Source organism: Amblyraja radiata, chromosome 2 (assembly GCF_010909765.2).
Source record: "Amblyraja radiata isolate CabotCenter1 chromosome 2, sAmbRad1.1.pri, whole genome shotgun sequence".
Taxonomy (NCBI): Eukaryota; Metazoa; Chordata; class Chondrichthyes; order Rajiformes; family Rajidae; genus Amblyraja; species Amblyraja radiata.
The window spans coordinates 26,558,184-26,576,015 of NC_045957.1; the positions used below are offsets into that span (position 1 = coordinate 26,558,184).

Here is a 17,832-nt window from a genome sequence, read left to right on the forward strand (position 1 = left end):
ATCCACCGAGGCCCCAAAATGTCTCCAGAGTTTCCTCCCGCCTGTAGCCACACACTTCCTTGCTACTGATTCAAACTGCGGCCAGCATTCCCATGTGTGCGTGCTGGGGCGGGGAAGGGGATTAATTTTAACGTGGAAACGATATGAATGAACGAGGACAAGAACAATTACACAGAATTAGATAGAAAAACACAACAGTAAAACAGGCCATATGGCCTAATACACTCAATGAGTCATTCCTGGCAATGAGCTATGTGTTAATTAGTTACACCATTCTCAGCTGTATGTAACAGCTGGATATTTATGCCGTTTATTATAACATTATAATTCCATTGCATTTACATTTGGCACAGGTTACTCCAGGAATTTTATCAAGATAATTTAGGGAAAATACAAAGTTGCACGAAATTTCTGAGAATTTCCTTGTAACGCTAAATAATTTCAAAAACAATTTAAATTTCAATCAAACGGCTAGAAATAAATTGGCAGATCGGTTATAGGGAGAGCAATTGTGTGGTTAACACTTGGTATCTTAGTAACCACTGAACCAGCTAGTAGCAGATCAGGAGAATGTGAAGAGACAGGTGCGATGGGCAGGAATCGGGCAAAGGGGACTGTCGCAATTGGGAAGACAACATGGGTAGGCACTACAAGTATTATTTTGATGAGGATGCAAACACAAAGGGATCCAGGGTGTAGATTGACCAGACTTAGTAGGTGGCAGTGCACAGTTTCTGCAGTTTAGAAAATATATTAGAACCTTGTAAATGAGGACAGTAAAAATGATCTCATTCTGATAACAGTAAGGACTGGAGCCATTCGGTTCATTGGCTAATTCCAGATACCAGGGAAACAATTTCATTAGCTTAATTCCATTTACTCCACTTTGAGCTAGGAAACAAACTGCTGGTAGAACTCAGTAGGTCAGTCAGCATCTGTGGAGGGAAATGCGTATACAATGTTGCGGCTCATCTGCCCATTCCCTCTACAGATGCTGGAAGACTACTGAGTTCTTCCAGCACTTTGGTTTAAGGTTCAAGAATCCAGGGTCTGCAGTTTCTTGTGTCTCCAATTTACAACCCCGCGCTGATTCAGTTTACAGTAACCCTCCACTAAGGCGTGGTTTACTGCGCCTCGACAACCTACCATCTCGTCTGTGGGATGCAGAATGAAACTGGGGCATTTAAAGAAAACCCAGACAGCCACAGAAAACGTGCAAACCTCCTCACAGACAGCGTCCAAGATCAGGATCAAACCCGGTCGCTAGTGTCGCGAGGTAGCCACTGCTGCGCCACCCTGCCACCCCTTTAAGGTAAGGGAGTTGGGTCAATTTAAAGATATTAATAGATATCGCTCCTTGGGGTTCAAAATAGAGGGTTGTGCAAGATTCTGGCCACTGCACTACAATCAAGTCACATATTTAAAATAATTGGCCACATATTTAATATCATTGTCCCCTTTTCTACGGAAGAGAAATTTCTTCATGCAGAGTTGAAATAGAGTATCTGGAAAAGCAAAGAACTGCAGACCCTGGTTAATACACAAAAGGACAAAATGCTGGAGTAACTCAGCAGGACTGGCAGCATCTCCAGAGAACATGGATAGCTGATGTTTCAGGCCGACACCCTTCTTCAGACTGATTGTAGGGGCTATCTCCAGTCTTTGTTCCAACCATTTGCCTGGCAAAAATGCCCCTCGCCTGTGTTGACCTAATACCTGCCATGCGTTGCCCTGCCTGTCCCATTTTCCAGCGTTCTTCTCACCCTCCCACCCCCCCCCCCCCCTTCCACCATCCTACAATCAGTCTGAAGAAGGGTCCCGACCCAAAACAACACCTATCCATGTTCTCCAGAGATGCTGCCAGACCCACCGAGTTACTCCAGCACTTTTAGTCCTTTACCATGTCCGTACAATCATATTGGAATGTATAAAAAGCTAACTCATTATGCACGGTGAACTAAATTTCCGGTTGAAAGGGGAAAAACTAGTATTAAATCGTACAGCTCTTTGAAACGGTTGTGCAGGCATGACGAACTGAACGAATTCCTCTCCTGCTGGAAGATTCGAAGGTGCAAACAGACCAGTTCTTCATCACTCAGGAGCTACACGACACCAACTTTTCTAGCTCCTGATATCGGGCAAGGATTGGACAATATATCTGGAACAGAGGCAATTGAAACAGTGAAATCAAATTCTGCATATGATCTCCGGATCCTTTTCACATAATTTGCTACACATTAAGATGGGTGTTATGTTTCACACAAAATGATGATCGGAACGCAATAGAGGCAATAGGACCAGAGGGCACAGCCTCAGAAAAGACGTACCGTTAGAATGGATACGAGATGGAATTTCTTTAGCCAGAGGGTGGTGAAACTGGAAGCCATTGCCACAGACGGCGGTGGAGATCAAATCATCGGGGATTTTTAAAGCAGAGACGACATGTTCTTGCTTAGTAAGAGTGTCAAAGGTTACGGGGAGAAGGCGGGAAAAAGGGGTTGAGAGGGAAGATAGATCAGCATGATAGAATGGAGGAGTGGACTTTATGGGCCGAATGGCCTAATTCTGCTCCTATGGCTTATGTACTCTTACAAACAGGAATCTGTAGGCGCAACTGCAATGTCTGAAGAAGGGTCCTGATCTGAAACGTCGCCTATCCATTTTCTCCAGAGATGCTGCCTGACCCAACGATCTACTCAAGCACTTTGTGTCTTTTTCTGCATGAATCTGTTTCATTTGCCCATCACGTTCAATCTCATTACCCTTAAACTGGTCCTTAAACTGTTCAATCAAGTTACTGACATGAGAGGCATGGAGAAACTGCAGATGCTGGAATCTGGAGCAAACACAAAATGTCTTCTGACCATTGACTATCCGTCCCTCCATAGATGCTGCCTGACCTGCTGAGTTTCTCCATCACTTTCTGTTTTGCTCACGCTTCCAGCAACCGCAGGCTCTTGTGCCTCCATTTTACTGCTCCAATGAAAAATGACCTCAGTGTACTGTATGCCTATTTTCAACAGGTTCTCTCTGTGTCAGGGGCTCTGTGAGACTCTTTCACAATGCCCCCCCCCCCCCCCCCCATTCCCTCTGTGATTTCCGCTGTTCTCCTGCTGTTCAACTATGTTCTGACCCAGACTCACTACTACACCCACCTGTCTTTCCTCAGCACATCGCCGTTACTTTGTCCCACGTGGCTTCCAGCTCTGTTCCCAGACCTCCCCATTCTGCCACAACCAGAATCTAAGGTGCCATCACTCCAACCACTGTGTCTCACAACAGTTCTCCTTCCGTGCGTCGGTAGAAGGATGCGGACACAAAGCGTCATCTGTCCATTCCTTCCTCGAATGCTGCGTAACCTGCTGGGTTCCTCCAGCACTTTGTGACATGGGTGGCATGTTTTACTTTAGACTCTAGAGATACAGCGCGGAAAAAGGCCCTTCGGCCCACCAAGTCCGCTCCGACCAGCGATCACCCCGTACACACCACTACTATCCTACACACTAGGGCTAATTTACAATTTTTTACCGAAGCCAATTAACCTACCAACCTGCATGTCTTTGGAGTGTGGGAGTATATCAGAGTACCCGGAGGAAACCCACGCGGTCATAGGGAGAACATAAAAACTCCACACTAATAACACCCATGGTCAGGATACAGCCCAGGTCTCTGGTGCTGTTATGCCCCTGTCCCACTTAGGAAACCTGAACGGAAACCTCTGGAGACTTTGCGTCCCACCCAAGGTTTCCGTGCGGTTCCCGGAGGTTGCAGGTCGTTGTCGGAGGTTGCAGGTAGTGGAAGCAGGTAGGGAGACTGACAAAAACCTCCGGGAACCGCACGGAAACCTTGGGTGGGGCGTAAAGTCTCCAGAGGTTTCCGTTCAGGTTTCCTAAGTGGGACAGGGGCATAAGGCAGTAACTCTACCACTATGCCGTTGTGCAGCCCTTGTTTCGGTGCGTTTGTGGCAGCTATTCATTGATTCATTGCAGTAACGTATTCAAGGATGTCAGAATGCATCTGCTCAGTGAACAGTCAGGAGGAGCTCCTTGTATTTTGGCAATTTTGCAATAAAGGCTTAGGAAGTTTAGCATGTCCCCAACAACTCTCACAAACTTCAACCGATGTGCCACAGAAAGCATTTTATTGGGCTGCGTCACAGCATGGTTTGGAAACACCTCCATCCAAGAGCGCAAGAAATTGCAGAGAATTATGGACGTAGCCCAGACCATCACGCAAACCAACCGCCCTTCCACTGACTCCATTTCTACTTCACACTGCCTCGGCAAGGCCACCAGCATAATCACCGACGAGTCTCACCCTCACTTCCTCTTCTTCCCTCTCCCATCAGGCAGGAGGTACAGAAGTGTGAACATGCACACCTCCAGATTCAGGGACAGGTTCTTCCCAACTATTATCAGGCAACTGAACCATCCTATCACTAACAAGAAAGTGGTCCTGAGCTACCATCTACCTCATTGGAGACCCTCAGACTATCTTTATTCGGACTTTATTGGACTTTATCTTGCAATATATGTTATTCCCTTTATCCTGTATCTGTTCACTGTCAACAGGCTGATTGTAATCATGTACAGTCTTTCCGCTGACTGGATAGCATGCAACAAAAAGCCTTTCACTGTACCTCAGTGCACGTGACAATAACTTAAACTACACGCATCAGTTCTACCATCGCTTTTTTTCTGCTCCAGAGGACCAATTAACCAATATTTAGCAGGATGAAAGCACAGTAATCCATCATTAGAAAAGCTATTATTTTTTAACAAAACTATCATAACTGCATAAATCACATAGCTGGTCCTTTTCAAACATATATGTATATATCCGTCCAAGAAGTAAATGAACTGATGAAGCATCACATCAAGAAGCAGCCCATAATTGCACAAAATAATGTTTCATCCATCAGCAAAAGTCACAAGCCAAATTAGCTAAAGAATGTAGTGATAATTATCAGCGTCCGAATCGCAGTGGCAGGTGTCCTCAATGCACAGCCTGTAGGAACAGGAATGATTAGACTGTGAGGATGTCACAGTGTGATTAGTGATTCATTCCCCGGCTAGTAAATCTGTAAGGTTCAAGATTAATCTCTAAAAATATATGATATATGGATTCATTTTTTCATCATGTCCAATAAGTGGAATAGGTATTAATGAAAGATTTAACAAAACCTATGGGAAAAATGAAATTACTCTGAGCCAACTGCCTGGAAGGTAGTGCTGGCATTACAATAACCGGCAGTGTTAGCCTGCAGTCATGAGCGGAGCGGTGTGCTTTGACTTCGTGTTATCACGGTGGCAGGAAGAGGAGTTTATTGGTGCTACCTGTCAATTTCATGGATTAGTTTCACTGGGATTTTTAATGTCAACTGAATTGATCTTTAAACTTTATTTGTTCTGAGGATCTGTGCAATGCCTTGCCATATGTCTTGAGCAACAGAGAATACTCTGGTTCGATCCTGACTACGGGTATGAAGTTACGGTGTCTGTGTGGAGTTTGTACGTTCACCCTGTAACCGCGTGGGTTTTCTCCTGTTTCTCCGGTTTCCTCCCACATTCCAAAGATGTACTGGTTTGTAGGTTAATAGTATTCGGTAATATTGTAAATTGTCCCTAGTGTGTAGGATAGTGCTAGTGCAGGGATGGTCATAAGGAATAGGAGTAGAATTAGGCCATTTAGCCCATTAAGTTCACTCCGTCAATCAATCATGGCTGATCTATCTCTCCTAACCCCATTCTCCTGCCTTCTCCCCATAACCTCTGACACACGTCCTAATCAATAATCTATCTATCTCTGCCTTAAAAATATCCACTGACTTGGCCTCCACAGTCTTTGGAGGCAAAGAATTCCAAAGGTTCACCACCCACTGACGAAAGGTCGCTGGTCTGCGCAGACTTGGTGTGGCGTAGGACCTGTTTCCACTCTGTACCTTAAAGTCTAAAGTTCAGACCCGAAAAGGCAGACATTAAGGATCAGCTACTTTGTGTGAGGTGTGGATCATATGCAGGCACGACTGTGCCATGGTGCCACGCTTCTTTCTGTGAAGTGCTGATCAGGTGAAGTGTTGACGGCAGGTACAATAACAACAGTAATAACACGGAAAGGACATTTGGAACACAAGGAACTGCAAATGTGGGAATCTTGAGAAAAGGCAGAGTGCTGGAGTCGCTCGGCGGGGTCGGGCAGTGTCTGTGGAGGGAGTGGATGGGCAACGTTTCGAGTCTGAACTTTGGACTTTAGAGATACAGCACGGAAAAAGGCCCACAGAGTCCGGACCGGCCAGCGATCCCTTACACTAAGACTATCCTACACACTTGGGACAATTTACAATTTTACCAAGACTAATTAACCTACAAATCTGTATGTCTTCGGAGTATGGGAGGGAACCGGAGCACCCGGAGAAAACGCACACAGGTCACGGGGGGAACGTACAAAACTCCGTACAGACAGCACCCATAGTCAAGATTGAACCCAGGTCTCTGATGCCGTAAGGCAGCAACTCTCCCGCTGTGCCACTGTGCTGCCCTAAAGAAGAAAGATCCTGACCTGGGGGTGTCACCTGTCCTTTCCCTTTGAGGGTGTGCCTGGGTTACTCCAGCACTTTGTGTTTTGTTTAAAATACATTTGGACAGGTACATGGATAGGAAAGGAGAGAGATATGGGCCAGGGTTAGGCAAATGGGACTAGCTTGGATGGGGCATCTTGGTCAATGCAGAATTGTTTCCAAGCTGTGTGACTCTATGAACTGAATATGTAATGGAAAGGAAGCTGCCATTCTTATCCATTCTGCTCTGTACTGAACTCCAGACACACCCATCTGGTTGTCTCTTAACTATCACCTCAATTTGGAATGGGCAATAAATGCCAGCTTTACCAGTCATGTCCATAATCTATGAATGCAACAAATATCTAACACTAGAGAGCATAGCTAGAAGGTGAAAGGGGGAAAGGTCAATGAAGGTGTGCGGGACAGGATTTTTATACAGAGAGTAATGAGGACCTGGAATGTGCTGCTAGGAGTGGTGGTGGAGGCAGATACGATAGTGACATTTAAGAGGGTTTTAGATAGGCACGTGGAAGTGCAAGGAAAAGACGGATACGGATCATGTCCAGGCAGATGAGATCTGTTTAACTTGGTATCATGTTCAGTTGTGGGCTGAAGGGCCCGTTTCCGTGCTACACTATTCTATTTTTTATGTTCTATGAAATAAAGCCTAAGCATCCACTTAATTGTCACCCCATTTCCACTGTAACTATCCAATTCTCCTATCCAACCCATATTGTGGCCGTGGTGAGCATCAGGAGACCGTTTTCTTTGACACCACCTCCCAAATCCAGAAAGGCAAGCTGAAAGGTGCATGAGAACACTATCAGGTCACTCAGTCCTACAGCGTGGAAACAGGCCATTCAGCCCACCATGTCCACACTGAGCAGTAGCCACCCATCCGTATTGATCCCATCTTCCAGCCCTTGGCCAGGAGTCCAGCTACGCCACAGCGATTCAAACACTTGTGCAGTCACTGCTTGAGTGCTGTCAGTGACTCTGCTGCCAGCACTCTCTCAAGCAATAGCCACTTTCTGGGTGAAAAAGGTCCCCCTCAGATTCCTTCAAAATCACTTACCGCTTACCCTAAATCTGTCCCCTATTCATGGCATTTATTCCTGGTAAACACTACCATTCATGGGGTACAACAGTACTCCCAAAATGTATCACCTCACATGAATCTGGATTAAACTGCATCTGCCATTTCTCAGCCCACTTCACGAAACACCAATATCATCCTATAGTCTACCGACCCTCACTATTAACAACTCCGCCAATCTTCGTACCATCATATACTAAGTATGATTGTGACTAATTTATAATAGGATTGCTGCTGAACTGTATGCAGAAAGGTTTCAATGTAAAGGTCCACCACCAATTTTCCGGCAACTGCCCCCCCCCCCCCACTGTAATGTGGAAAAAATCTCCCCCTGGAAGTCCCCCCAATCGTGCCTCCTAGGCCGGGTGAGGTGGCCGATTTTTACTTCATTGGGACCACTTCTTTTTGACCACATTGGGACCTCATTGGGACCGGATCAGCGGGTCAAATTTGTTCCCATGTGGCCAGGGCTCTGGAACTCCAGCCTGGCTGGAGCCAGCAGGTCTATTCCCATTGCTGACTTCCACGGTCGACTTTGCAGGCGGGTATCTCAGCCATGACCTCTGTTGGTCCGGCAAAATAGATAATCCAGAAAGGCTCCGGAAACAAGGGTGCCAAAAAATAGGTGGAGGACCTGTACTTAGGTACACATGACAATAAAATACCACTGCACCATTGAAACATTAATCATCCCTCTACGTCCACAATCAAATAATTCACATACAATACAAACAGCAAATGTCCCAGCAATAAACTCTGCGGAACAACACTAGTCACAAGCATCCAATCATAAACAGAACCTATTATCGTCACTCTCTGTCTCCAATTGCTAAGCCAAGTTCTCCTGGAACTCACACCATGTCACCCTGACAAAACCTCTCCTTCATTGTCCTAAGAGCATCCTACCCAACGAGATTGCAACAGCACCATCACCAAATGGACTGTACTCATCATACATGGTGGGAATTGACTGGAATGTTTTTCACTTTATCTCGGTTCAGTGGTTCAAATAGTACTTTGTTGTCATATGTACCAAGGGAAAGTGAAATTCATTTTTATATTCAGTTCAGTGTAAGTATCACTATACATAAGCCTTTAGATGCAACTTAGATAAGTACCTGAGATACAGTACAAGTATATAGTAGTAGTATACAGGGCTCTCACTTAACTTTTTTTCTCTGATGCCAGCCGGGCAACCTAGGCAGCTTTTTAAGTTGCCAAATGACAGTTTAGGTGGTCATTTAAGACGGCTTGCATGACACGTGCGATAATGTGCTCGGACAAAGTGCGTAGTTACCAGTCGGAATTATACTCAATGAAGCATTCACATATTATTTCTGCTTCAAATAAAGTCACAAACTAAACATATTCACTAATCAAGACATGATATATACCACAATAACTTGCAGCAAAATTATAATACAGTATCACAACTCTTTTTACACATTGCAATGAATGCAATTTCTATTATTTCTTTACACTTCCAAACAAAAATGTGGTTGGATTATTCAGCGTATGATCAACCTGTGTCAATAAATCCTGGACCATGGCAACATATATGCTTAATCATGCACACTACAGATTGATGCAAGCACGTTTTCTGTGAAGGACCGAAAATTATCATGACTTGGCCATAGCATGGGTCACTATTGCTATTGGTACAGAAACACTCTCGCATCCCACATAATTTATCCACAACAAAATATACAGGTTGCAAGGAAATTTCTAAAGGCATTTAATGATAATGGCTGTTAAACCCGACTATACCCATCTGACAGGTTAAACATTACACTAACTGACAAGAGATGGCCAAAGGACATAACTGCAGCAAATGTTGTTTTGGTAATATGTTTAAAGGTGTCAAAACGCCACAAATTTCTTCTTGAATAGACATTCAGATTAGATGTATGTGTTGTGAACAGCAATGAAGATACCCAGTTTGTATGCACCAGATTTTAAAAAAATTATTGATAAACGCTGTTTCCATCATTCCCACTTCAAAATTAACGTTAAAATTTCAACTGAAATATCTCCTGACCAAATTCGTGATGTATATGACCGACTATGGAAGTAAAAGCTGGATAAATCCAACGTATACTTGTGAATGTTGCTCATTAAATAACTACAGTACTGATACTCCATATTAAGAGCATTGATTTGCAGTTAACATGAATTCTGTAATAACGTGTCAACGGTAGCAGTGACAATCGAACACTGCGGTTTTAATGTTTCGCATGTTCACAATTTCATTAATCCAGCGCAGCGGGGGGGGGGGGGGTGAATCAGTGCGGGATGGATAGATGGGGGGGGGGGTGTTTGAGGAGGTAATCAGTGTGGGATGGATGGATTGAGGCAAAGGAATTAGTGCGTGTTGATTGGAGTAGGTAAAATTGTGAGGGGAGAGCGCGGGGGATGTCAATGGGGGTTGAATGGGGGGGTCAGTATGGGATAGATGGGGGGGGATCAGTGCAGGTTGAATGGGAGGAATCAGTACAGAATGGATGGGGGAATCAGTACAGGATGCATGGGGGGCGCAGTACAGGATGAATGGGGGAGGGGATCAATACAGGATGAATGGGGGGGGTCAATACAGGATGATTGGGGGGATCAGTGCAGGATACATGGGGGGATCAGTACAGGATGGATGGGGGGTTCAGTACAGGATGAATGGGGAGATCAGTGCAAGATGGATAGGAAGGGGGGTCAGTACAGGATGAATTGGGGGACCAGTGTAGCATGGATGGGGTGTGGAAGGAGAATCAATGTGAGGTTGATAGGGAGATCAGTGCAGGATGAATAGATGGTGGGGGGGGGAGGGCGGGTAGATGGGGAGAGGAGCACAGGGGATGTCAGTGAGGACTGAATAGAGGCGGGAATTGGGATCAGTGCGGGATGGAGAGGTGGGGTCCCAGGATAAGGGGGGTGGAGGGGGGGCGTACGAGAGAGAGAGAGCGAGAGAGAGAGAGAGAGGAAGGGACAGAGGAGGTGGGGAGGAAGGAAGGTCAGCGCTCCTCGGACAACACCGGCATCATCGCCCCGCTGCCTTGGCCGTCCCTGTCCACCGCCAAGTGCCACCGCCGGAGTTGGGATCTCCTCGCCACCGTGTCCCCTCCTCCGCCAGCCAACATGAAGGTGCGGGGCCAAGCGGTGCAGGTGCTTCAGACGGCGGAAGGGGGCCTCCCTCCCTCCTCCCGGCCTTGGCGTGCAGGAGGGTTTGTTTTGAAAGCGGTTATCTACGTTGGCGGAGTGGCAAGCAGCAGCCGCTATGAGGGCGGGCGGGGTGCCTGAGGAGGTGAAGCCACCGTTGCCGCTGCTGTGTGGAGCCAGTCATTCGCTCTGATCCTCTGTCACCCCACACTACAGCCGTCGCCCCGGCAACCACGGCCTATGGCGAGCGCCAGCCCACAAACCTCCCCGCGCCCATGCGGAACGCCTTCCCCTCTTCACTGCAAGTTAGCAGCCCTTGTATCTGCAGTATCAAGCCGGGCAAAATGGCTCGGCCTTTTGGTTGCCCGGCGGGACTTTAGGTGGCCATTGGCAATCGGGCAACCGTTAATTTCGAGCCCTGAGTAAATACTATATATACAGTATACAGTGTTGCTAGATTTGAAGTAATTTTCAAGTCCCAGTTGTTGTAGGTGCAGGGTTTAGTTTAGTTTAGTTAAGGGATACAGTGCGAAACAGGCCCTTCAGCCAACCGAGTCCACACCAACCAGCGATCCCCGCATTTTACTATTATCCTACACACTAGGGACAATTTACACTTATACCGAGCCAATTAACCTACAAACCTGTACGTCTTTGGAGTGTGGGAGGAAACCGAAGATCTCGGAGAAAACCCACGCAGTTGCAGGGAGCACGTACAGACTCCACTGCTGTAGGCCGCGTCCGGTACACCTGGTCATCCTTTTGGATCGGCGTATTCCACCATCCTGTTAATACCTAAAATTCTGATGCTTCCCATCTTGGGGGTGCACAGGAACTGGCTGATGGAAGCTCCGAGGCTCCATCCCCAATGCCGATGGCAGAGCGTAGCCCCATAATAAAACCCAAACCAATACTAAGAGGCAGCAAAATTATAATACTCGAATAATAGTCGCGTCTTCACCAGGAAGCGGCTGAAGGACGGTATCCCCCGCACCGTACCCTCTTCCCCCACATCAAAACACAAAAAAAACATTAAAAAACACACTTTTACATAACTAAATAAACAAAAAAACAAAAAGATACCGGGCTGTAGCTGGAGGCTGCTGGCACCAGCGCCACCGGAAGTACAACACCCAACATCAAGAATAATCATGTAGTAATTACATTTTTAAATAATCAGCTTCGATATGAAGCCTGCAAATGTCATACTAAAGGTTCTTGTCACTTCAAATTAGTCAGCTTTGTCCTACTGTAGCTTTGGCCCACACACGCATGAAAAGTACTGTCACGGGATTAAGCTGTGTACTCCATTTTATACAACTCACGCCCTCAAACAACCTCATCCCACTGCGGTTAATTGCCCTAAAGCTGCCATTTAATTCTTCAACAGATGATTTCACCGTATAATGGGCAAGAAACAGGGAATGTGAGACACAGCTGCTCTCAAAAAGGTGCCACAGGATCAGCCACATCTCTGTCACCCACCACAGCATCTGTGTCTAAAATTTAGTTTAGTTTAGAGATACTGCATGAAAATATGCAGCCCACCGAGCCCACGCTGACCATCGATACCCGTTCACACCAGCTCTATGTTCAGTTTAGAGATACAGCATGGAAACAGGCCCTTCGGCCCACGCCTATCATGGGTCACCCGTTCACACTAGTTCTGTTTTATCCCACTTCTCATCCACACCCCACACACTAGAGGCAATTTTACAGAGGGCCAATTAACCTACAAACGGTCGGGCCGTGGTCGGTGTCAGGTCGAGGTGGACGGGCCGCGTCGCCGAGACAAAGGGGGACCCGGTGGGGGGAACAAAGAAGGGATGAGTACATTTTGTAACTTTGTTGGTGTCTTTGTGATGACCCTTTTGTGTATTTTGTAAGCAAAAACAAAGATTCTCACTGCACCCAGCGTAGGTACAATTGACAATAAAGTATCATCACCATCAGCATCATCATCATCATCAGCATGTCTTCGGGATGTGGGGGGAAACCTCCGCAGCATCTGGAGGAAACCAACACCCACGCGGTTATGGGGAGAATGTTCAAACTCCACCCAGACAGAACTGGCGGTCAGGATCGAACCCAAGTCTCTAGCGCAGTGAGGCAGCAATTCTACCAACTGTGACACTGCCAGCCTGTGGCACTTTAAGTGAAGGGATGCAAGAACTATCATTTATTCCTCTGAAGGGTCAAAACCGTGATAAAGAACACTAAGTGTTTCCCTGCAGCCCAGAAATTAAATGAGCTAATTAATGAGGGAAGAAAATAATTAAATACACTGTATAATACTTCATAACTTCCAAATTATGGGGCATTTATTTTTTTATAGTCAACCTCGTCTGCATTACCAGTGTTACATGCATTACCGCTGAACCATTACCTCTGTTTCATATAGAATGGTACAGCATAGGAACAGCCCTTCGACCCACATTTTCCTGTGCCAAACATGTTGCCAGGACTGACTCTTATCTACCTGCACGTGATCCATATCTATCCATTCCCTGCATACCCATGTGCCTATCCAACAGTCTCTTAAATGCCACTATCATATTTGCCTCAACCACAACTCCCTGCAGCAAGTTTCAGGCACTCACTACCTTCTGTGTAAAATAACTTGCCCCGCACATCCTCTGTAAACATTGCCCAATTCGAGGCAGCACGGTGGTACAGCAGTAAAGTTGCTGCCTTACTGCGCCAGAGACCAGGGTCCGATCCCGACGACGGGTGCTGTCTATTCGGAGTTTGTACGTTCTTCTTGTGACTGCGTAGGTTTTCTCCATGTGCTTCGGTTTCCCTCCACACTCCAAAGATGTGCAGGTTTGTAGGTTAATTGGCTTCAGTAAATATTGTAAATTGTTCCTAGTGTGTAGGACAGTGCTAGTGTACGGGGATCGCTGGTCGCCGCGGACTCCGTGGGCCGAAGGGCCTGTTTCAGCAAACTAAACTAAACTAAACTCTCGCATTAAGGCTATGTCAAGTATTTGATATTTCCATCCTGAGAAAGAAGGTTCTGACTATCTACCATATCTAACCTCTCACAAATGTATATATTTCCATCAATCCTCTCCTCAACCCCTGACATTCCAGAGAAAACAATCCAATCTGTCCAATTTCTCTCTGTAGCTAATCCAGGCATCGTCTGGTAACCCTCCTCTGTGCCCTTTCCGAAGCCTCCACATCCTTCCTGCAATGTGGGTGACTAGAACGGCACTCAATACTTCAAATGTGGCCTAAAAACATCTTATAAAGCTGCATTGTGACTTTCAGACTTCGACTCAATGCCTCAGCCAATGAAGGCAAGCATACCAGATGAGACAAATGGAAAAAGGAGTTGCAGCTTAAATACTTGCTACTTGCTATATATTCAGAGGTGATAGTGATTCATTTGCAGGCTGAACATTTTCACTGTTCACATGCTGAGACTTTAAACTGGTAACTAACTGGGTGTTCCAGGCTGCCCACGACACTGATACACTGCTGTAGAGCATGGACAGCTCATGATGCTCATGTTTTATCAGGAGCACAGTGTATACACTCGTACAGATAAGGCAGAAAGTCAAATAAAAACCTTCAAATAAAACACCAGTTACTGCCTGAAAAGTTGAGAAAAAGTCTTTTTTGTGGCTGATCAGATTTGTCTAAAATTGACGGAATAATTTTGTTCCCTTTACACAGAGAAAAATAGTTTTCCCATATTCCATTAAGTGTTTATGGAAACAGGTATCCCAGTTTTTGAACTATCTAATCTGTCTTTACTGGACTTTATCTTGCACTAACAGTTATAAACTTTGAACTTTATCTATAGACTGTGGACGGCTTGATTGTAATCCTGTATCATCTTTTCCCTGACTGGATAGCACGCAGCAAAAAGCTTTTCACTGTACCTCAATACTCGTGACAATAATAATAAACTAAACTAAACCAACAAGGTTTTGTCATGGAAGGTCCAGTCACTAAAAAATACACAACGTGCTGCAGTAACTCAGGGGGTTAGGCAGCATCTCTGGAGAACATTTCAGGTTAGGACCCTTCTTAAGTCCGAAGTACGGCCCCCACCCTAATTGTCGCCTATCCATGTTCTCCAGAGATGCTGCTTGACATGCTGTGTTACTCCAGCACTTTGTGTCTTTTTTTTGTAAACCAGCATCTGTAGTTCCTTATCTACAAGAATCTACAATGAACCATTTCTACGAGGAACTGCAGATGCTGGCTTACAAACAGACATAAAATGTTGAAGTAACTCTGCAGGTCAGGCAGCATGTCTGGAGTCAGAAGAAGGGTCCAGGCCCGAAACGTGACCTATCTCCGAGATGTTGCCCGAGAGGCTGAGTTTCTCCAGTAGCTTGTTTCTTTTTCTGTAGTTCCTTGTGTCTAGGTTCAATCACTAACTGGCTAATTATCAACACGGAAAATTCTGATTTTTTTTTTTTAACTTATCTGGATGCATCACAGCATGGTTTGGGAACAGCTCCATCCAAGACCGCAAGTCTGCGTTCACACTTGCAGAGAATTGTGAACGCAGCCCTGACCATGACATGAACAAATCTCCCTTCTATTGACTCCATTTACATCTCAAGCTGCCTCGGCAAGGCCAGCAGAATAATCAAGGGCCAGTCACACCCCGGCACTCCCCCTTCTTCCCTCTCTCATCAGGCAAAAGGTATAGAAGTGTGAAAACGCACACCTCCAGATTCAGGGACATTGAACCATCCTACCAACAACTAGAGAGCAGTCTATCTCATTGGAGACCCTTGAACTATCTTTGATTGGACTTTACTGGCTTTATCCTGCACTAAACATTATTCACCTTATTCCCTTTATCCTGTATCTGTACACTGTTGACGGATCGATTGCAATCATGCATTGTCTCTCCACTAATTGGTTAGCGCGCAACAAACAATTTTCACCGTAGCCAAGTACACGTGACAATAAACTAAACTCAAAAGTCAACTCATCTCTAATGGTAAAACACCTTAAATCAGAAAATGAGTTGGAATTATTCATGTTTAACACCTCAACGTGCAAACGAAGCACATTAGCAATGTTAATACATGGTAATTAACTTGCCCAAAACAGCCTTGATGCCTTGACTACATTTACAGCATGGCAATAAGTCACTGTAAAAATGACCAATGTCTAGGATATCTTTCCCAGGGGCTCAATTTCTTCAGGTAAAATACATTGATTAGTGCGCAGATGTAAAATCTGTTTGTGTTCTTTTAACAAAGTCATTAAGCCAATTAAAATAAACAGGGCAGCTTAAATGTTGTGTTGAAGGAACAAAGCGATTATATGCAAACACTTTAACTGTTGCAATGCTAGAGAAAATTAAACCCTAGAGTGTTAAGTTACAGAAACCTATTTCCTAATTAATTAATTTGCATGCATTAATTAGGCATAATTGCTGTACTTCACTAATATGTTGTCTGCCGTGCGCTAGATTTACCCCTAAAGCTTTAGAAGAGAAGCGGATGGTGGATGACTTCCAGAATCAAAGCAACTGATGCAATGTAGAAATAAAATAGGGCCTTTAATGCTCAGTTCCCAGTCTGTAGTTTTTAGTTTGTTTTAGAGATACAAAATGGAAACACGCCTTTAAGCCCACCGAGTCCACGCCGACCAGCGATCCCCGCATTGTAACACTATCCTACACACACTAGGAACAATTTACATTTATACCAAGCCAATTAACCTACAAACCTGTACACCTTTGGAGTGTGGGAGGAAACCGAAGATCTCGGAGAAAACCCATGTGGTCACGAGGAGGACGTACAAACTCCGTACAGACAGCACTCGTAATCGGGATCAAACTCGGGTCTCTGGCGCTGAAAGCGCTGTAAGACAGCAACTCTACTGCTGCGCCACCCTGCCGCATCTGCAGTTGCTTGTTTCAACAGTAAGCAGTGCTCTGGCCAGTAAGGAATCGGCTACATAATGGGCACAAAGTGCTGTAGTAACTCAGCGGGTCAGGCAGCATCTCTGAAAAACATAGATAGGTGACGTTTCAGGTCAAGATCTTTCTTCAGACTCAGGAAACAGCTATGCTGGGTCTACGCCTTCCCGGAATGCCGTAAGGTCACAATAAAGACGTCTAAAACTTCTACTCCTCCCTTCACAAGTTTTGGACCTCTTTACTGCCAGCAAGGAGCAAGGATTGATAATGGGCCAATTATAATTTTAAATCTGAAGATGACGGACATTTGTTAACTAAAGCCATAAATAAGGGAGATACGAAAAAGGCAGATAAATGGAAACACAAGGAACTGCAGATGCTGGCTTACAATAAAAGATACAATGTGCTAGAGTGATTCAATGGGTCAGGCAGCTTCTCTGGAGGACATGGATAGACGATGTTTCAGTTTGGGACCCTTCTTCAAATCCTTAACTAATTGGATAAACACAAAGTGCTGTTCAGGCAGCATCACTGGAGAAAAAAAGATAGGTGACGTTTTCAGTCGAGACCCTCCATCTGAAGAAGGGTCCTTACACAAAATATATTTTTCTCCAGAGATGCTGCCTGACCTGCTGAGTTACTCCAGCACTTTGTGTCTAACTTTGGTGTAAACCAGCATCTACCTTGTTTCTACAGTAAGCCAATTAACATCTTGGGCCGACAGGAACTTGGTTGCATCTACACCTTACTAAACTAATGGATTTAGCTCGGAGATACGCTCAGTGAGTGGTAGACCAAGCCTAACATATTAATTGGCTTACTGTAGAAACAAGGGACTGCAAATGTTGGTTTACAAAAAAGGAAATAAAGTGCTAGAATTACTTGACAGGTCAGACAGCATCTCTGGAGAACATGGATAGGTGACGTTTCAGGTCGGCACTTTTCTTCAGACCAAAGATCCTATAGCGGAGCAAGATGGACCACTCCTGCTAAATGAAATGGGCTGACGTGTAGTATGCAACGGAATGGAACGTGGGCCTTTTTTTCATCCATTTCCGTAACCGGACCCGACCTGATCCGACCCGACTCGCAGTGTAATCAACGTTGCGGGGGAACAGTTTGTGTTAATAA

The 17,832-nt window shown here is 45.3% G+C and overlaps 1 protein-coding gene across 1 annotated transcript in view; it reads right to left on the reverse strand.

Annotated features, from left to right (window-relative positions):
* Positions 1-283: 283 nt before the first annotated feature.
* xylb (xylulokinase) overlaps positions 284-17,832 on the reverse strand; it is a 162,579-nt gene continuing 145,030 nt past the window's right edge. The window contains exon 19 of the mRNA XM_033043826.1: positions 284-2,158. Coding sequence (XP_032899717.1) covers positions 2,096-2,158 — 63 coding nt within the window. The 3' untranslated portion in view covers positions 284-2,095. The remainder of the gene's footprint in view (positions 2,159-17,832) is intronic.